General features: G+C 40.0%; 2 protein-coding genes across 2 annotated transcripts in view; one reads left to right on the forward strand and one right to left on the reverse strand.

Annotated features, from left to right (window-relative positions):
• Positions 1-2,033, reverse strand: part of LOC126250363 (cytochrome c oxidase assembly protein COX18, mitochondrial) — a 79,595-nt gene extending 77,562 nt beyond the window's left edge. Inside the window, exon 1 of the mRNA XM_049951559.1 lies at positions 1,605-2,033. Coding sequence (XP_049807516.1) covers positions 1,605-2,033 — 429 coding nt within the window. The remainder of the gene's footprint in view (positions 1-1,604) is intronic.
• Positions 2,034-2,388: 355 nt separating this feature from the next.
• Positions 2,389-21,756, forward strand: part of LOC126249616 (replication factor C subunit 5) — a 113,660-nt gene continuing 94,292 nt past the window's right edge. The window contains exon 1 of the mRNA XM_049951289.1: positions 2,389-2,541. Within this exon, the coding sequence (XP_049807246.1) occupies positions 2,492-2,541 (50 nt within the window). The 5' untranslated portion in view covers positions 2,389-2,491. The remainder of the gene's footprint in view (positions 2,542-21,756) is intronic.

Genomic DNA, 21,756 nt, shown 5'->3' on the forward strand with positions numbered 1-21,756 from the left:
TTGGTAAGTAACTCTTGTTTTGGTTTTATTCTATGGTAATTGTGACATTTGACCGAGCGAGGTGGCACAGTGGTTAGCACACTGGACTCGCATTCGGGAGGACGACGGTTCAATCCCGTCTCCGGCCATCCTGATTTAGGTTTTCCGTGATTTCCCTAAATTGTTTCAGGCAAATGCCGGGATGGTTCCTTTGAAAGGGCACGACCGATTTCCTTCCCAATCCTTGCCTAACCCGAGCTTGCGCTCCGTCTCTAATGACCTCGTTGTCGACGGGACGTTAAACACTAACCACCACCACCAATTGTGATGTTTTGTGTGTTGTATATTTATGGTAGGTCAGTTGTGTTTTAATTGAGGTGTTTGGATTTCAGTTCCACTTTTTGGTATTTTTGAACTGAGGACTCTGATAGAGCTATATGGGTCAATGGAAATGTCCGATTCCACTTTTTGGAGTTGTAGGTGTTGATCTTTTGATATCGACACCTGCTGAGCTATATAGATCATGGAAAACGTCGGATTCCTGTGGTTTTCTTAGTGTAGCAGAACGCTGTAATTTATCTTTGGATATTGTTTGTTTCGGGATCATATGGTGCTACTTTGTTGTTGTATATTTAGCTTGTCCCCGCTCTAAACCACAGTTTTCCACGGCTGTCCCATTAGTTTTATTTTATTTTTGGAGTGAGGCATTATTATGTCTTTTTTTGTTGCATTTGTTGGTGTGTGTGTGTGTGTGTGTGTGTAGTGATGTCATTTTGTGTATGCTGAAAGTTACAATTTCTTGCCACACTGGTGATGTCATGGGTCAGGTGGAATCGGACACTTCTGTAATGCCGGGAAGGAGTGCTGGGAGACGAGGGGTAGGGGAGGAGAAGGTAATGGAAGGTGTGTAATACAACTTTTAGAAATTTTGCGTGCTTATGCATTACTGGGAAAAATCTTATTGTTTACTTTTTTGTCAGCACGTGCCTGCACACAATACAAAGTAATGGATAAAACTCATTCTACAATGAGATAAAGGAGAAACTACATTGTGGGTAGATATTAACAGGTTGATACCAAAATGGATGAGCTACATACCACAATTTAGGATAATGTGGGATTTGCCAAAGACATAGGTGACACATGGTGGCTTGTTCGTCTTGCAATCTGGACACAATACCATAAAATTTTGAGCTGTTTTCTAAGCTAATTGTGTACACACAAGGAAATCTGGAGAAGTTGTTCATTCATTTATAACAGATTCTATATTTTATTTTAGATATGGAAAGCCACAGTGTCTTTAACAAAATGAACAGGCAAAATCACATTGAGCATTATTATGACAAAGTTGTCATATCCCCTTCTGATTCCAAGGCTACATCCTCCACCCAACCCCTCCCTCCCTATTCATTCAACGTATACATTAGCCCCTAATTATTTTAGCACGTATGTAACGAATTCAATATTGGTATCCCCTTCTCATCACCCTACACGGTCTTTAATGAGCTGTCCTCATCTATAGCGAAGACTTTACTTTTACTTTCAACGGTTGACACAGTTAGCAGCTATATACTTTTTAGATGACTTATGTATTATAAAGCACTTTATAACAGAGTCAGCATTACCTGATACACAGCAAGTGGTAATGTTACTGCTGTGCGGAGTATGATAGTTGAAGAAATTATCGTGGCCCACCACGGTAGACATGTCAGATCGTGAAGAAGGACTAGGTTTTCTTGAGCAAAAAGCACTGGGGTGCTTTCGGACAGAAATTTTAAAACCATGGGCGGATGAGGCGCTATTTCCGGTGAAGATTGTGAGGAGAGGGGCCTTCGCTGACAACATTTGTTTCTTCCCATACTAAACAAGAAAAGCCCACATTTTTTCTCGTGGTGTAAATGGTCCAACTCAACGCCAGAATAAGATCTGTTTGCACAAACGCTGTATGCCCGACTTAACGCAGCACTTTTAACTTTAGAAACACAAAAATTCGAATATCGTGAAAACATTTTGTCCACGATAGGTGAGACAGGAAGTTTCATTGAATGGTGCATTGTAAGCACTATTGACCTATTACTTCACGTTAAATGCTGTTGACATACACTTTTCTGCGAAGTTCACAAACATACACCTAGAACAACTAAGGTCCCATGTAAACAAATAATAAACAAATGCTTCTTCGAGCTAGTATCTCTGACATCTCCGATGTGATCTAAACATGTCCTGCTAGGTCAAATACTGATGTGAGATGGCATTCTGTCATTGGCACTTACGAAAAATGCTATTACGACTAATAATGAACAATTGAAGGATCCCTCAGAATGGAGTACAATCGAGGACTACGATGATGGGTTAAAAACAAAACAAAAATGCTCAATAGCGACAGGCAACTGTTCAGAATTCATTGTTTTGGTTTTCGTTTTAGCTTTGCCGCCAATTACGTATATGTCTATATGAGTTTTCTCTCAGAGTTTTGCCGCCACATTTCGGAAGTGCTGAAGTATTGTTTATTATGGTAGGGAAAGCAGGCAGCGAGGAAACGACAAAAGAAAACTTGCCATGGTAAGATGTTCGACTGGAGAATTTCTAAATACGGAAGGAAACGGTCCCTTGTATTTTTTATATACGCACATACATACTCGACGGAATAAGCAACCTTCAAATAAAGTAAATTTGATATAGAAACAAGTATAATAGAATTAGATTGTGGAGTAATGGTATATACACATAGATCTTTGCGAAATTGCACACGCTTTACAAAATTTATTTTTGAATCATCGCCTACAGTCGTGGGCGACTCATTGGACGAGTTTGTTCTTGTAAACGGCTTTTGATTTTGTAGTTAGGGCTCACAGAATATGTAAAGAGTCAAATTTCTACATAGTGTCACTGGATCCCAACGATTTAAGGGAGACTTGCATCCGATTCAAAGGACGTCAGGGTTTTACTGGCAATTCAGAAACCTCATTGTTTATAAAACTTGGAATCGTCGGCATTGGCCGTCTTAACCGAACTTTGGCAAACGTAACATGACTTAACGAGGGATCTATTAAATCGTGTTATCATAAGGATAAAAGGTAGAACAGAAGTTACAAAGAATTAATACAGATTTAAGCCAATCGTACAAACACAATCCTGTTTCAATTTATTAAATGTGCACTAGAATATTTTATGTTGACGTGTGAAAACCATAACACAAATTTTACTCTATCTGGTTTTCTGTACCATGTGGCATATAATGTTTGAGTTTGTGGGTGATTTATCTGATTCATGTCTGTATCTTCTATGTCACATTTTATACAGTCTTCTGAATAATGTTGGCTGAGCTCTGTCTTGAGCAGAGTCAATAGGGTTTTCTTGGTTGGAATCATTGCTGCTGTAGGCTGAACAAGAGGTAGCCTCGATGCTGATCTACATTTTGATAAAGATTTACTTAGATGGTTTTGCTTTCCAATCTTTTTTTAGAGTTCGTCGGAGGAAGACACTTTCGATCTTTTTAACTGAAAGGTAGTACTGTCATAAACGCTTTTACTGGATGGAAGTGACTGGAGAGTAGAGACTGAGGTAAAATGATTTGGTGAATTGGTTAAACTGTTCTGCCTTCTTTCATATTTGCAGAAGTGTTGGTTTGGTAAACTTCTTTTTTGAATATGGACAATTTTTGGTGCTTTCTGTTCATAATTCCCCCCCCCCCCCCCCTAGTCCCTCAAGACAGAGACTTTAGTCACAGGTTCTGCTTTGTACATCACAACATTCTGGGATATTTCTTCAGCATTAGTCAGCAACTGCTTCTCAAATGCAGGAATCCAAATAACAGTGGTTGCATAATTACAGTATCGACTTTCCTGTTCCTCATAAATGTAATTTTCAGATCTCGGACAATGCAGATGAGCTCATGCTGTTTGCAGCTGGTACTTGAATAATAGGGAATAACATACAAGAATCTTTGTTCACTTACTTGTTCACTGTCAACAGTTAAACAGAATGTAACAGTGTGTATTCATTTTGGGGGCAATCTATATGAAGTGGTCCAGTGATGGTTACTTTACCATTTTAAAATATTTTAATTTTTTATATGTGATTGCCCTATATTTGAGAAGTTAAAAACAGGTTTTTAAAATAATTTATCTTGTACATTTACTCGAAGTGGCCATTTTTATTTGTAGGCCTGTGATGATTTTTCAGTCTGGAGACGTTAGGGCCTAGCGAAAATTTCAATATCTCTGCACTGGGTTAAGTTACAACATTGCAATTTACATGATTGTCTTAGAAAAGTGTCTGCTACAACATTGTCTATTACACAAAATACCGTAAATTCAAAAACAACCAGTCAAAATGGCCTACAAAGTTTGGTATCCAAGTTTTCAAAAAATCCACTTTTTAATAACAAACAAGGAGTGATTTATGAGAGTCTATTTTTTTCCTATAGTTAGATATCATACACTACTAGCCTCATACAGAGCAAGAACACTTACAAATGTTTCCTTAATGTTTTATGAATTTTTGAAATTTGAAAATTTTAATTTTTTGCAAAGTTTGGGGTTAGGCCTATCTCACGTGGGACTGAATATAAAAATATGATTTTTGCACAGTTTGTACATCTGTATGATAGCAACGTACTGTAAAAATTTCAACATTGATATCTTACTGTGAACAAAGATATGAATTTTTGAAAAGGAGGAAATAATTCACATTACTCTATAACTGATCTTATTACTGTTGCCTATTTAAATGGTTTATTGTTTCATTGTAATAAAATTTAATTGTGACATATATTTAGTTAACACTGTCACCCAATATTCATTTAGTTTATTAATTTTTAATAATGCAATATTAAACAATAGGAGCTTTTGCTTTTGTTCTATGATAATAAAAATGCCCATTTACTTTTAGGCTCTGGATTCACAACAAATATTTTTGAGTAACAATTTGGGCACAGTGAATTTTCAGGAATCGCATTACGTTTCACTTTGGAAGCTGTTTCACTCTCACATAACAAGGACAAATATTTAAGTTTTATTTCCCTCAAACCTTTAGTAATATGCTTTTTATGAACTTTAAGTGGATCACAGTACTTTCTTCCAAAAATGGGGTTGACAGAAGTGTCCGATCCTAAGCGTTGGCTTTGACCCGTGATGTAAGGGTGTTGTCGTGTATGACGGCGCGGTTTGTGAGTGTGACGTGTTTGTAGATGTCATCGTGGTGTGGTTTGTTGTGCTCTCTGGTGGTATGTTCAGGGTTTTCGTTTGTGTGGTGTAATGGGTTCAGTTTGCTTTTGCCCATTATCAAGAATTGTTAGAGTGTCGGCTGTGTTTGTAGTGGAATTTGTTTCAGTGAGTTAACGATTTTGTGTGAAGGTTAATTTAGTGTTGTTCGCTGTACGTCATGCGGGAATTTTAGTAAAATTAATCGGCTGTTGTTTTTGTTCAGGAGCGGATATGACAGATAAAATTTACACTGCGCAGGTCAAGGGGAGTGTTCGATCCCAATGTGTGGTTTTGTATGTTGGTATTGGTATCGGGAGATGTTTTTGAGCTATATAAGCCAAGGGAAGTGTTTGATTCTAATTTATGGGATCAGAAGCTGCTGTTGAGCTATATAGATCAAGGGAAGTGTCCAATTCCAGATGATATTGTGTTTTTATTGGTATTTGGGGAGTTTTGTGATGTCGGTGTTTTTCGTCATTTTGTGTGGTTTTGTGTGTGTGGGAGGGTGTCTGAATTTGTTTATATTTAGTTTGCCCCCACCCAAAAACACCCCATTTCCCGTGTTTGTCTCGTTAGTATCGTTAGGCTTTTTGTGGAAAGTGCGTGTGTTTGTTTTTCGATGTATTTTCGTCCTCATAATGTGTATGTACCGACTTTATATGCGCCATATTGGAATCATGGTTTATGGTCGTTTCCGCCATATTTGTGACGTCATGGGTCAAAGCAGACGGGCGGGATCGGACGCTTCTGTATTTCCCAAAAATGTGGTTGTACTTTAGAATATATTTCTTCTCATGATACTCACACAAAGATGTTACAGAAGAACTTACTCGAAATTTAAACAAAGTCTGTCTAACTTCATCAAATCAATCAATCAATCTCTTTATTCATCCGTTAACAATATACATTGCATGGATGTAGTCAATTACAATATAGTTTCTTATCTTTTAATTTGTTTCAAAAGCTTGGATAATAAATACAAATATTTTATATCAGTGTATATAAATAATATTACTTTTTCATATTCAGATATTCTTCAATGCTATAAAAACTATGTGTTAGTAAAAATTGTTTAAGATCTACCTTGAATTTATGCAATTCTTAAATTATTGTAGAAGGCAATGCACTAAAAAGTATTTTGGGCTGGTACTTTACACTTTTTTGGTAGAGTGCTCCTTTGTGGGTGTGTCTGTGAAAATCATCCCTGTTCCTTGTTTCATGGTTATGAACCTGATTATTTAATGTTGAAACTTCCTGGTGAGTTTTCAGAAAGCATACACATTCATAGATGTGTAAGCTAGGAAGAGACATTATTTTAAATTATTTAAATATTTCCCTTCATGACACTCTGCAGGGAACCCCGTTCATTATTCTAATGGCCCTTTTTTGAAGTTTGAAAGCTTGTTTTGCTATACCTGTATTTCCCCAGAAGATCATACCATATCTAAGCAAACTGTTCATGTAAGCATAATAGGCACACAGCAATGAGTCAGTGTTGCAGCATTCCCGAAGCATTCTTAGCACAAAGCAGCGTGTACTTAATTTTTTTACTCAAAACTTCTAGATGCTTTTCCCATCTCAAGTGCTCATCCACACATATACCGAGGAATTTTGTGTATGGAGCTTGTGCAATAACATAGTTCCCTAACTCAGCTTTTACTCTTTTTCTAGCTTTACTTTTAATATTACTGAAATTGATGAATACCGTTTTACCCTTATTTATGATCAAAGCATTATCACTAAACCATTTTCCTGTCTCATTTATTGTCCTAGAGACACTCTGCTGTAGATCATCCTCAGTGCATCCTTTTATAAAAATGCTAGTGTCATCAGCAAACATCACCGTTTGTGCAACTGTCAGATGGTTTGGCAAATCATTTATGTACACCAAGAACAACAGAGGGCGTAACACGGAACCCGGGGGCACTCCATAGCTAGTGTTTTTTTTTTTTTTTTTTTAATCTGAAAGATTCTCTTTGCTTTCATGACATATTTGTACTTTCTGTTGTCTATCAGAGAGAGAAGACTTGAACCATTTGAAGGCAAGTCCCCAGACCCCATAACATTCTAGTTTCATAAGCAATATGTCATGGCTGATTAAATCAAACGCTTTAGATAAATCTAAGAATATTCCACAGCTTAATTCATTCTTGTTCAAGGCATTTAGAACCATTTTCATGAATTGGAAGACTGTCATTGACATTTTTCAAGTTTTTAGTAACTGAACCGTAAACTGTTTTGTGACGCAATTCACTTGCTATCTGTCCAACAGAGCACTGTTCATCCATGTTATTGCATTCCATTTAATCTCTCAAAATTAATTACAAATTACACACAGAACAGCATATAAAAATTCTACACTCTCAATGAAGGATGTACATCAACTCAAACAGAGGTTTCAGAACAGACTGACTACAACAATGTCACTCCCAACAATAATGTACTTCTACAATGCCACACCCTGCAATAATGTTCTTCTTTGTTGACAATAAACCTAACTAACCCCAAACTTCACAAAAAATTAAAATTTTCAAATTTCAAAAATTCATAAAAAATTAAGGAAACATTTGTAAGTGTTCTTGCTCTGTAGGAGGCTAGAAGTGTATGAAAGCTAGAAATAGGAAAAAAATAGACTCTCATAAATCACTCCTTGTTTGTTATTAAAAAGTGGATTTTTTTTAAAATTTGGATACCAAACTTTGGAGGTCATTTTGACTGGTTATTTTTTAATTTACGGTATTTTGTGTAATATACAATGTTGTAGAGGACACTTTTCTAAAAACAATCATGTCAATTGCAATGTTGTAACTTAACCCAGTGGAGAGATTTTCATATCTTTGCTAACGTATGTAAACTGAAACATCATCGCTTGCTTACAAACGAAAATGGCAGTCATTCAGTAAAGGTGAAAAGTAATTTTAAAAAAAATACCTGTTTTGATCTTCTCAGTTATAGGGTAACCACACATAAGAAAATTAAAATATTTAAAAATGGTCTAGTGACCAACTTAATTTTTCTGGGACCACTTCATTTGGATTGACCCTTTGGCTGACAAAAATTTAGTGTATGCATTACAAAACTCATTCTTGTTCACCAAAGCATTAAATAAAAAGACTAGTACTGAAACAGAAATGAACTTTAACTAGCTCAAGTGTTAAATTAACTGCACGTGTAGCATAAAACCAAACAACATGACACAGTATCCAAAACATTCGACTAGTGCTTTGGAGGATTGGAGTCAGATCCCCATTTGCTAAGCAGTTCTAAGATTTCCATCAGTACCATAATCACTTCAGCTGAATGCCAGGGTGTTCCCTCCAACGAGACAGCTATCATTGCTTCCCTAATCCTTATTAAAACTGGGCAAGATAATTCACTTGTAAGAAACTGGGCTCATATTCGGGAGGATGAAATTTCAAATTTGTATCCAGCCATCCAGATTTACATTTTCCCATATTTTGTCATTATGCATAACATCTATATCAGTAGTAGTACACAGTGGGTTAAAAACTGGAAATGGAAACTTACATCACAAAAATTAAGTGAAACAGGTGCCATTAAAATATGTTGATTCCTCTCCATTATATATCTGTTGTGGTCATCATTCCAAATATCGGTTTGATGCAGCTCTCCCCTGCCAATTCATGCTGTGTAAGCTTCTTCATCTCTGTATTACTACAGTTGACAGCCATTTGAACAATGCCACCAAGGAATAGGGCCTCTACACTCCTTGCATGATGTTAGCAGTACAGGTCATACTATTACAAAACACATTTTTAGCTGCTAGCCTATATTGAGCTCCACATATATCAGATTCTTGCCTAAAATATAAAGGAAAGTGTGATACTTTAATTAGGGTATATTTGTTCTCTTGTTTTTATGGTATACTGTCTCTTTTCCCCTTCATAAAATTGTCTTGAAACATTTTAGAAATTAAGAGAAACTGTGCAATATCGATACAAATCTCTATGTAGAGGAATTAAGAAAAGGTTGAGAGATTCAGTAAGCAATGAATTTATATTTGCACAGCTAGTAATTTTTTCTTTGTGCTTAAAAATACAGAAAAAAACTTCAGTCCATTTCTCTTAATCTTGAGTATTGTAATGTTATTGATATTTACAATGCAATTAATCCTTTTGACATAATTATTCAAAAGAATACTGACTGAAGGACCAATCATAGTCAGTGTCGTCATGTACAGTGTGATTTGTCGTACACTACCCAACAAATATATCATACCAAGGAAGTTGCTATGACACACACAAAACAATACATTTCTTTGGCACCTTTCCTGAAAAAGCAACTCTTCTTTTTCTGTAAGCAATTTTTGTGCAGTAAAAAATATAAATGCTGCGCAGGCTATAACATCCTAAGTTAACACAGCCCACGTCTACTGGTAACGGGTGTTAAATGAATTCAGTCATCTTTCACTTCCTCGCCATCTGCCAGATACATTTTTCAATAATTGCTTTTACTTTTCTTAAAAGTCTCGATTTGTCCAGTAGCCACTTAGGTAATGAAGCACGGGCCACACATCCTCATCTAACAAATAAATTTAACTCTTTGTTGTATGTAACTTTTGAAAGGTCATTTATATCTGATTCATTAGACAAAATATCTTCCATTGAAACCACATTATCACCCAATTTTTGTGACTTCCATGTGAATGCCACATAGCTTTGTACCATTGTTTTTATTGTGTCTCAAAAATCTATGTAATTGAGAAATGGTAATTACCACCACTCATCTGATGATAATTCCCAAATGTGCTTTCCATGTCATCAGTTTGAATCTTGCCTGTTAGAAGGTACTGTCTATTTCTCTCAGTGAGCCAGTACCAACCAGAACCGTCAAGGCAAGGGTGGTATATGAAGAGCTAAATCAGTTTGTTTACCAAGAGCAATTACACTCTGACAGTTTTCCTTCACTAACCAATTTGCAAACTGATGTAGGAACTGTAGCATGTGTTGAGAATTCCTGGTTATTGGCTATTGAAACTTATTAAATAATCTTTGACCTTTTAATAGAGTTTTAATGTTAACTGCATCCCACTACTTGCAAACTCTCTCATTCAAAGTTGTAGTATCATTTGAGTATTCAGTATTGTGTTTAGAACCTAATTCCTTCAGAACAATAACTGTTGTGTGGTCAAAAACATGAAGAGCAAGTGTTATGCTCTGCCTTTGCGTGGTTGATAGATACAGTGATTTAAGACATTTTATTGGCGAATTTCAGCAAATTTGCCTCTCCCTGCGGATCCAGGGGTTAGAATAGGCCCGAGGTATTCCTGCCTGTCGTTAGAGACGACCACGAGGAGTCTCACACTTTTTGGCCCTATAAGTTCAGGTCCCATTTTCTGGTTTGACCTGCCACTTTCTAAATTCTACAGAAGTGCAGGGCAGGCTATATGGGGAAAGACACCTTACGTGATGCATGAGTTATCCATAGTGCTATTAGATTTGATCTCCTGAACCTCTTCTCGTCATGGCTTTGCATCTCCACCTGCAATTCAACTATTTGGGCAAGGACACTTTCCAGAGTATATCATCTTCTTCCATTGTCTCCTGTCCAGACTGCGCAGTACTCCAAAAGGAGCGGAAGATCATGGAGTACAAGACCCTAAACCAGTTTACTTACCAAGAGGCTAAACGTAAATTTGAACAATTACACCCTGTTTGATTGACGTCCACATATGCTGCAGCTACATTACCATCGCCATCACAAGTACGAGTCGTAGCACTCTTGGTGCCAGGAGCAGTGGGCCCTCCAGGCCACCAGAATACATCAGTCCCATTTTTGCTCCCAAATTACTTACTTCGGAAGCAAGCCACCCCCCACCCAAATGCTGGGGACTTTGGTCCCCTCCGCCAGCCAGAGAAGCAACAGCCTCCTCCGGCTCCTCTCGTGCAGAAGGGGTCCCTTGGGACCCCTCTCTCCCAAGGTCTCTACTAATGCCACAGTGGACACTTGCCAGTGGCTGAAGAGCCAAAAGCTGCGGGACGAAGAGCTTCACGGTCTTCCTCCATGCTTGAAGCTACTTCGGAAAAGTCCTCCCAGCACACCCCTAAAGAGAAGCGAGAGAGCAAGCAAACAAAAAAAGGACCCTCCGGTGACCCCAACACCACAACTTCCTACCAGTTCTGCATCTGAGAATGAGGTGGAGATCTTAGCGTGCCCTGAGGACCTGGATCTCACTCATGCCTCATCCACAATAGGAATGGATACAAATAATCAATCAGTGGAAGCAGGTGAATCTGAGGCGTAACATGCATCCTTGCACACTTCATGCCTTCCCAACCTCATGATAACATCGTCCTCCAGTGGAATTGCTGTGGTTCCTTCCACCACCTGGCTTGAGCTATGGCAACTGTTAAGATTTACACCTGCTTTCTGCATTGCTCTCCAGGAAAACTGGTTCCCTGCAATGCGGACCCCTGCCCTCTGTGGCTATTGGGGATATTACAAGAACCGTAGCGGCTATAATAAAGTGTCAGGTGGAGTTTGCGTTTATGTCCTGAACTCTGTATGTTGTGAACCTGTGCCCATTCGAACTGCTCTTGAATCTGTGGCTGTCAGGATAAGGACAGCACAGGAAATAACTGTCTCCAACGTATATCTTCCTCCAGATGGTGTAGTACCCTTGAATACATTGGCTGCACTGATTCATCAACCCCCTAAACCTTTCCTACTTTTGGGAGATTTTAACGCCTATAACCCCTTGTGGTGTGACATCTTGATTACTGGCCGAAGTAGAGATGTCGAAATTTCACTGTCTCAAGTTGACCGCTGCCTCTTAAATACTTGGGCCCCCCACACATTTCATTGTTGCTCATGGCACTTACGCAGCCACTGATTTATCCCTCTGCAGCCCAGGACTTCTCCCGTCTGTCCACTGGAGAGCCCACGATGACTTGGGTGGTAGTGACCACTTTCCCATCTTCCTGTCACTCCCCTAGTTCCATTCCCCCAGATATCTACCAAGATGGGCTTTAAACAAAGCAGACTGGGAAGCTTTCACCTCTGTTGCCACCGTTGAATCTCCCCCACATGGTATCTTCGATGTGGTGGTTGAGCGGGTCACTAGAGCGATCGTTTCTACAGCAGAAAACACGACCCTTTGTTCTTTAGGACGCCACTGGTGAAAGTCAGTACCTTGGTGGTTGCCGGAAATCACTGAGGCCATTAAAGAGTGTTGGAGAGCTCCACAGCGACATAAGCGGCACTCTTCCTTCAAGCACCTAATAGCTTTTGAACAGCTCCATATCTGCATTCGGCAGCTTGTAAAAAGATGGAAACAGGAATTTTGGAGATGAACGTCTTGACCATACGTCACCTTCCCAAGTCTGGACAAAGATCAGATGTGTTTTTGGGTACCAGACCATGACAGGTGTCACTGACATTAATATCAGTGGTGTGTTATCTACTGACACAAACGCAATTGCTGAGCACTATGCGCGAGCCTCCGCGTCAGAGAATTATCCCCCAGCCTTTTGCACCCTCAAACGGCAGATGGAAAGGAAAGATCACTTGTTCACTGAATGTCACAGTGAACCCTAAAATGAGTGGAAGCTCCTCAGCGCTCTTGCCCATTGCTCTGACACGGCTCCTGGGCCAGATTGGATCCACTGTCAGATGATCAAACATCTCTCCTCAGACTAAAAGTGGCATCTCTTCGTCATCTTCAACCTGATCTGGTGTGATGGCGTCTTTGCATTGCATTGGTGGGAGAGCACTATCACTCCAGTGCACAAACCTAGCTAATACAAACTTGATGTGGATAGCTATCAACCCATCAGCCTCACCAACGTCCTTTGTAAGCTGTTAGAACATATGCTAAGTCGGCGGTTGTGCTGGGCCCTGGAGTCATGTGGCCTACTTAGTCCAGGCCAGGGTGGTTTCCACCAGTGTCACTCTACCGCTGATAATCTAGTTTCCCTCAAGGCTGTCATCTGAACAGCGTTTTCCAGACGCCAGCACCTGGTTGCCATCCTTTTTGATTTACAAAAGGCTTACGACACGACCTGGTGACATCATATCTTGTGACATTATATGAGTGGAGTATCCGGGGCCCACTCCCGATTTTTATCCAAAATTTCCTGTTGCTTCGTACTTTCCATGTCCAAGTTGGTGCCCCCCATAGTCCCCCCCCCCCTCCCCTCCCTCCCTTCCTATCAAGGAGAATTGGTTCCTGCAGGGCTCTGTATTGTGTGTGTTTATATTTTTAGTGGCCATTAACGGTCTAGCAGTAGCTGTCAAGCCGTCCGTCTCACCTTCTCTATATGCAGACAATTTCTGCATTTTGTACTGCTCTTCCAGTGCTGGTGTTGCTGAGCGGTGCCCGCAGGGAGCCATCCGGAAGGTGCAGTCACGGACTCTAGGCCACGGCTTCCATCTTTCAGCTGCAAAGTCATGTGTCGTGCATTTCTGTTGGCATTGTACCGTTCATCTGGAATCAGAACTTTACCGTAATGACGATGTAGTGGAGACATATCGATTCTTAGGACAGGTTTTCGATGCCTGATTGACGTGGATTCCTCATCTTCGCCAGCTGAAGCAGAAGTGCTGGCAGCACCTAAACGCCCTCCACTGCCTGAGCAACACCAACTGGGGTGCACATCGCTTTATGCTGCTGCAGTTCTGCAGAGCCCTTGTTAAATCCCGCCTTGACTGTGATTCAGCGGCACCCTCAGTGTTGCATTTACCTGACCCAGTGCACCACTGTGGCTGTTAGGACGGGTCCGGTGACCAGCATCCTGCTGGAGGCCGGAGTCCATCCATTGAAGGTTAGACGTGCACAACTGCTCGCCAGTTATGTTGCACACATTCCTATTTCCCCTGAGCATCCGAATTACGATCTCCTTTTCCCACCCCCAGCAGTTCATCTCCCGCATCGGCGGCCCAGGTCAGGGCTCACAATTGCATTTTGCGTCCGATCTCTTCTGTCTGAAGTGGTCAAGTCACGTACACCTTCATGGTGTACACCTAGGCCAAAGATTCGCCTGGACCTTTCACGTGACCCTAAGGACTCAGTTAACCCCGCAGCTCACCGGTGTCACTTCCTCTCGATTATTGACATGTACTGGTGCCATGAAGTGGTTTACACCGATGGTTCAATGGCTGATGGTCACATTGGCTTTGCATATGTTCATCGAGGACATATTGAACAGCACTCCTTGTCAGATTGCTGCAGTGTTTTCACTGCAGAGCTGGCAGCCATTTGTCGTGCTATTGAGTGCATCTGTTCGTGCTCTGGCGAGCCATTTCTTCTCTGTACTGACTCCTTGAGCAGCCTACAAGCTATCGACCAGTGCTACCCACGCCATCCTTTGGTAGCACCCATCCAAGAGTTCATCTATGTCCTGGAATTGTCCAGTCGTTCCGTGGTGTTTGTGTGGACCCCAGGCCACATCGGAATCCCAGGAAATGAACTTGCTGACAGGCTGGCCAAACAGGCTACATGGAAACCGCTTCTGGACATCGGCATTCCTACAACTGACCTGTGATCATTATTACACTACAACATTTTTCAACTTTAAGAGACGGAATGGCATAATCTCAGTACGCACAACACACTGTGTGGCATTAAGGAGACTATGAATGTGTGGAAGTCCTCCATGCGGGCCTCTCGCAGGGTCTCTGTGGTTTCCTGCTGGCTCTGCATTGGCCATACATGGCTAACACGTTTACCTCCTCTGTTGTATGGACCCACCTCGGTGTCGCTGTGGCTCACAAATGATAGTTGTCCACCTCTTGCTGGACTGCCCACTTTTACCCGCTCTGTGGCAGACTTTGGCGGACTTTTAACTTTCCCAACACACTACCTTCAGTGTTGGGCGACAATACCTCAACTGCAGATTTAGTTTTAAGTTTTATTCATGAGGGGGATTTTTATCGTACCATCTAAGAGTGGGCGTTTGGCCTTTTGTCCGAGGCCTTTCAACATTTTAATGTTCAGATAATGAGTTGCCGTCTCTTTATCTAAGAATAGATGATGAATGCAGCTAGCTGCTATCTCTGTGTAATGTCTTGTCTGTATAGACGTGTATCTGTTGCCTTTAAGATCCCTTCACCTTCACACATAAATCTATACAGTAAAGTAAGGCCCTCCCAGTTCTTGGCTGATCCGTGATAAGACAGGCGAAAAATTAGACTAATGGAGGATTATTAGTATTATCTCTGTTTTCATTCGCTCTCTCTCTTTCTCTCCTTTATCTATGTACAGTTTTTAATATAATATTTCATTACGTGAAATCAGCCAAATAGGATCTTTGGTGGAGTCCTTCGTCTTGGTAATCAGCGGCTGGCTTGCTGTAAGAGAGCTTTACATTTATTATTACTGTTAAACGCTGCAGTCAGTCGGGAGAATCAATCGTATGGACAATTTGTTCCTTTTATGAAAGATTGCAAATTCCAGATGTGTACGAAGCCTTTTTGGACGATTTAACACAGACTCGGTGATTGCAGGCTCTCTTCGACACAGCTGAAACTTCCCCACTAATTACAGGGCCAATGTGATCATCAAATGATTCAGAAAAAACTCATTCGTTCATTCACTCCAGAACAAAAAAAGTCATAAACCTTATTTATGAAGGAAATTGTGTATTAAATCCATCTCCATTACATGTCCAGATCTCCGGTGATTCCACGCCTTAATTATTTTCCTTTTACAGTCTCTTTCTCTTCAAACAAACCGCTAGCGGCACAAATGTTAATTGGCTCGCTTTAGCGAGAAGAAAAGCAGAATATGTATCTCTCAGAAACACGTCAATCCCTCAACAGATACTCCAGAAGCTGTCCTAGTTACCACTCTAACAACCATGGAGAATGCATATATGCATCTCTGTTATTTCAAAGAATAAACGCACTAGAAAATACTTTGGCGTCGTCGAGCTGTCGCCGCATATATTACGAGAAAATCAGATCAGATAACTTTTCCAGAGTGAAGGAATGTGGATGGTTTGATTGAAAATGATTAATTGGTGCGTGGTAGAGGGTATTTTCTGTGGGAACATTACAGCCTCCACACTCCCTCCATTTTAACTGTCTGTCACCCTTTCTCTGCATTTTTTTGTCTTGGTGTTCGTCTTTTCCCTTCATGTGTTCATCTCACCTTGTCTTTTTCGACTGGACATTTTAATGTGTTGCAGAGTGGCTGGCTCCTTTTTATTCTTAAACGCAAACTCCACCTGACACTTTATTATAGCCGCTACGGTTCTTGTAATATCCCCAATAGCCACAGAGGGCAGGGGTCCGCATTGCAGGGAACCAGTTTTCCTGGAGAGCAATGCAGAAAGCAGGTGTAAATCTTAACAGTTGCCATAGCTCAAGCCAGGTGGTGGAAGAAACCACAGCAATTCCACTGGAGGATGATGTTATCATGAGGTTGGGAAGGCATGAAGTGTGCAAGGATGCATGTTACGCCTCAGATTCACCTGCTTCCACTGATTGATTATTTGTATCCATTCCTATTGTGGATGAGGCATGAGTGAGATCCAGGTCCTCAGGGCACGCTAGAAAATACTTTGGCGTCGTCGAGCTGTCGCCGCATATATTACGAGAAAATCAGATCAGATAACTTTTCCAGAGTGAATGAATGTGGATGGTTTGATTGAAAATGATTAATTGGTGCGTGGTAGAGGGTATTTTCTGTGGGGACATTACAATGCCCCTCACAGCGAGCGAAGTTTATGAGCCTAATTTTGATTTACCGAACACACTTCGCGAGCTATCTATTAGTGTGGGTAACCCGGAAGTGATGAGTGTCAGTTCTCAGACTGAAAAAAAAAGAAAAAAATTATGTTTAAGACAGATGAAGAAAAGAAACATTGAAAACAGAAGAAATGAAGAGACAGGTACCGCGGCTGTATTTCTTTTACGTGCATCAAGGTGTTATGTCGGCTGTGCACAACCAAGGAAGACGGTCTTTCATGAAACTGTTATCAGGGTCTACCCATTCGGGAACTTTCTTAAGCAGGGAAACCTTGGAAAACCTCTTAACCCTAGACCCCCAGCCTACGGTACATAGAAGATAGGAAAGCCCACAGAAGAGAAAAAATAATTTTGAAATTGATCTCTAAAGGAAAAATAGGGATCGATTTATATAATGATTTGGAGAAGAGTGATTTGTGCCTCTAGCTAAAAAAAAAAAAAATTACAATCAATAACTCGAGGTGTTTTTTTTACAATCTTGTTCCCAGGACAATATCTTGCGGTGCTGAAACTCCCCCGGGTCCCCGACGTCCACATTTGTAGTCGGTCTTCTACGCGGCCCACAATGGGAAGAGTAGAAGGGACAGGGATACCAGATTTTACATGCAACATTCATTCCAAAAGAATTAGCAATGACCGAAAGGGAAACTCTTCCTGTATAAGAACTGGTTAGGTTGCACCGTCCAAGATTCTCCTTTTTGAAAACAAAATCCCTATGGCTTCATGCATCCATTTTCTTACGATGTACTGCAAGGAATTTAGCCATTGATTTAAGGTTTCCCTTTATCCATTGACTAATGCTGTTGCCGAAAACATCATAATATTTACTCTAGTTTGAATTTTCTTTTGGACTTTGCATCACCACTTGTGCTTATAAGTCCAAAAATTCTGACACATTTTCTGTCAATGATTTATTCTTCGTAATTTAAAGGACTCATGCAACTTGCAGTAGATTTTGGATTCAAATCATCGAATAATGGAAAGTGTGGTTCATTTTATACAAAGTCATAATCCATCATTTCCTTGAAAAGTCATATCATTTATCTATATTCATAAAAATTTTATCCGAAATACATATATTTCTCCACTTGATTGCTGTAATGTAAAAGTTATTAGTAGTGAGGAATGTGGATTCACTTCTTTAATTTATTCTCTGATTCATCCGGCATTCATACATGCACATATATGGAAATGGATTTTCAAACAAAATTCCAAAGTGAACAAGACCCATTAAATAACTACTAATTCTATGAATATTACTTTCTTTTGACATTCAACAATAAATCAAGAACTCTTAACATCTAATTATGACACTTTTTTGAAGTTCAACATCAATCAGTTTCCCCTCGCGTTTGATGCGAGTCTCTTACAAAGCATATCTGTGTCGTCTATATCGATTCTAACTCTCGCGCCGACGTCAATTGTTTTGCGCGGGAAATTATCTTTGCGGCGTTAACCGTCACTCATGATTCACTACTTAACCGCCAAAACTTCACTTCACACGATTACACATCTAAGTGTGCACTTGAAATTATATATGAACATTCACTGGGAACCTCTTAATTATGCTGCGTCGTTTTTGGGAAATATTTCTTTCTTCTTGAAGGTCATTCAGATCCTTTATAATTCTTGTTGACATTAGCAATGCTAAAGTTCTATGTTTACCCAAACACAGGTGAAGCCTATCTCCACTATCTTCTTTGCAGCACTCTATAGTAATAGTTAGTCACTATTTCTACAGTCTGTGTCACTGATTAATTATTTCAGTTTAAAGTTTTCTAACACTAAACACACACAGTTTATTGTTATGTTTTTACGAGCATTCATCTCAGTCACTCGCAACACGGGTATGCTAACAGATAAGCCCCAGGGTTCGGAATTTGTAGAATGATGTATGGGCCAGTATATAACAACTCCCATACCTTTATACTCTTCTATATTAAGGATGATTTGGTATGTCTTTTGACTAGTACCTTCTCTCTGACGTGGTACGCCTGTACCCTCTTGATTAATTTGTCATATTGTTGTTTTCTCTGATCAGCCTTTTGCGTCATATTTATGATGGCTTGTCTTATTTTTTCTTCCCAAGGCATCTCAGTTTCCTGAGTTTTGGGCATATGTTCAGTCCAGAAGTTTTCTTCTTTTGCCTTGAACATCAATTAATGAGGTGTATAACCAGTGGAGGAGTGGTGCATGTTGTTGTATATCTGCTCAAATTCTTCCACATAATTTGCCCACGCAGTCTGCTTATTATGGCAATAGGTCCTCATAAAGCAATTGAACTCTCTAAAAATTCTCTCAACCAAATTACCTTGTGGGTGGTAAAATGATGTTAGTATGTGTTTCACACCGACTTGAGACAAAGCCTGTTTCCATGAGAGTCCCGTGAATATCTTAGCATTGTCTGTTATTATCGTCTTAGGTATACCAACATGTGGAAGATAATCCCTTGTCAATCTTAATACAATTACTTTGGCTGTAGCCGCCTTTATCGGGTATAGCTTTACGTATTTCGTACACACATCGAGAAATGCCAACACATATCTAACACCTCCTCTTGAAGTAGGTAACGGTCCACACAGATCACACGAAATTAATTCTTTTGGTTCTCGGACTAATATAGAGCATAATGGGTGCTTACTCCCTTTTGAATCCGGCTTTACTTTTTGACAGATTATGCATTTCTTCAAGACCTCATGCACTCAGCACTTTATGTTGGGAAAATAACAGTACACACTTATCTTGTCTGGTTAAATGGGTGAACCATACGAGTTTCTCTATTTGCACATCAGGTATACAAACACACCAACGGACTTTGTTTGGCCTTCCACAGCGGAAAAATAATATGCCATTTACCAGCTTGTAATTATTTGCCATCTGATCCGAAGGTTGCTATTGTAACCTTTGAATTACACTTCCCCATTGAGCATCTCTTTTCTGTAACTGTGCCATATGCACACACAAATTGACGTAGTACATCTTATATGGATTTTCCTGCAGCAGCAATACAGGGAATTCTGAGTTATTATTTACTTCAATCTCTTTGGTCAAACCCTGTGGTGACCTTTATAGAGCGTCAGCAATAATGTTTTGCTGTCCTGAGACATGCACGATCTTAAGTTGGTATTGTTGCAGGGCGAGAGTCCATCTAGCCAGTCTGAGGTGTAACAGTTTACACATTTGTAAAAACGTTAATGATTGATGATCGCAATATACGATAGTCTTTGACCCATATAGATAATAATGAAATTTTTTAAATCCCCAGATGACCGCAAGAGCATCTAATTCTGTCGTCGTGTAAGTTCGTTCACAGTTGGACAAAACACAACTAGCAAACGCAATAGGACGGAAGGTGAGTTGTCCATTTATCTTGCGTACTTGGAAAAGGCATGCTCCAATACCCACATTCGAAGAATCTGTTGACAAGTAAAATTCTTCTTGCATGTCCGGATGGTACAACAGCGGTGCATTTACTAATTGCTTCTTTATCTCTTCGAATGCTTCTTGACATTCTAATGTCCAGAGCCAGGGCACATCCTTCTTCAACAGACTATTTAAAGCAGCTGCGTTCATCGCCTGATATAAATCTTCTAAAAAATCAGGCAAGGCCCATAAACCCTTTTAATTGCCTCCTATTCCTGGGTGTTGGAAACTTACTAATCACAATTAGCTTCTCCTTGGTTGGTAAAATTCCCTTTGCGTCAATTATATGCCCCAGGAACTTGATTCTGTTTACTACAAAATGGGATTTCTGTAGGTTAGCAGTTATTCCCATGGTTTTGAACACGTCCAACACTCGGCTCAGTAAGGTAATATGCTCCTCCCAAGTTTTCGATGCAATAAGCAAATCATCATCAAACACTGTTATCCTGCTTCTGAGTTCTGGGCCTAGTGCATAATCTAGAGCTGCTATAAAGATTCCAGCACTAATGTTGAGTCCGAAAGGAACTACGGTAAATTGGTAACTTCTTCCGGAATAAATGAAAGCCGTATACTTCCTTGATGATGACTCATCCAGCTTGACTTGCCAATAAGAGCTCCGCAAATCAATGCTCGTCAAATATTGGACATCCTGGAACCGTTGTATAAGTTCGTCTGTTTTCCGATGTGTTCTCACTGGAATTATGATTTTATTTATTTCTCTGGCATCAAGTACCAGTCTAACAGTCCCATTTGCTTTTGGCACGACTAACAGTGGGTAACAGTATGGGCTTGTAGAGGGTTCGATCAAACCCCATTTCAACATGCAATCTATTTCCTTTTGAACTTGAGCCTTTAACCTCCAGGGAACAGGATAGAAAGTTCTACAATACATTTCGTGCGGCTTATCGTAGAGATGGCATATGTATCCCTTAATAACTCCTGGCCTTTCATCAAAAACGTTTTCATACGTTAATAATAATTAATTGAGCTGCTTCTTCTGATCTTCGATAATGCAGTCGGATTCATTTAACTTTTCAAACACTAATTGACCGAAATCTTCTTTGACTTGGAACTCATTAATTACGTGCTCTTTAGAATTTTGGGCCGTCCTGATTACTTGCACACTGATCCCACAATTATATTTTCTCGTAAGGCTTCCCCCCCCCCCCCCTCCCCCCCAACAACTCCAACTCAATTTCTTGTTTATTAACATTCAACCAAATTTTTCCTGTTTTAAAATCTATTCTGCATCCGTATTGACGTAGGCTGTCGACTCCGATAATGCAATCTACCACCAAATTTTTCACAACAAGGAATGTGCTAAATATTGCTACATTTCCGAATTCCACACCAAGTAGTGACTGCACCTTTACATTAGCCGATCGAGCCCCAACGGCGCCTATTATTCTGCAATTTTGAACTGGAAATACTGGTACTC

This window comes from Schistocerca nitens, chromosome 1 (genome assembly GCF_023898315.1).
Source record: "Schistocerca nitens isolate TAMUIC-IGC-003100 chromosome 1, iqSchNite1.1, whole genome shotgun sequence".
Lineage (NCBI taxonomy): Eukaryota > Metazoa > Arthropoda > Insecta > Orthoptera > Acrididae > Schistocerca > Schistocerca nitens.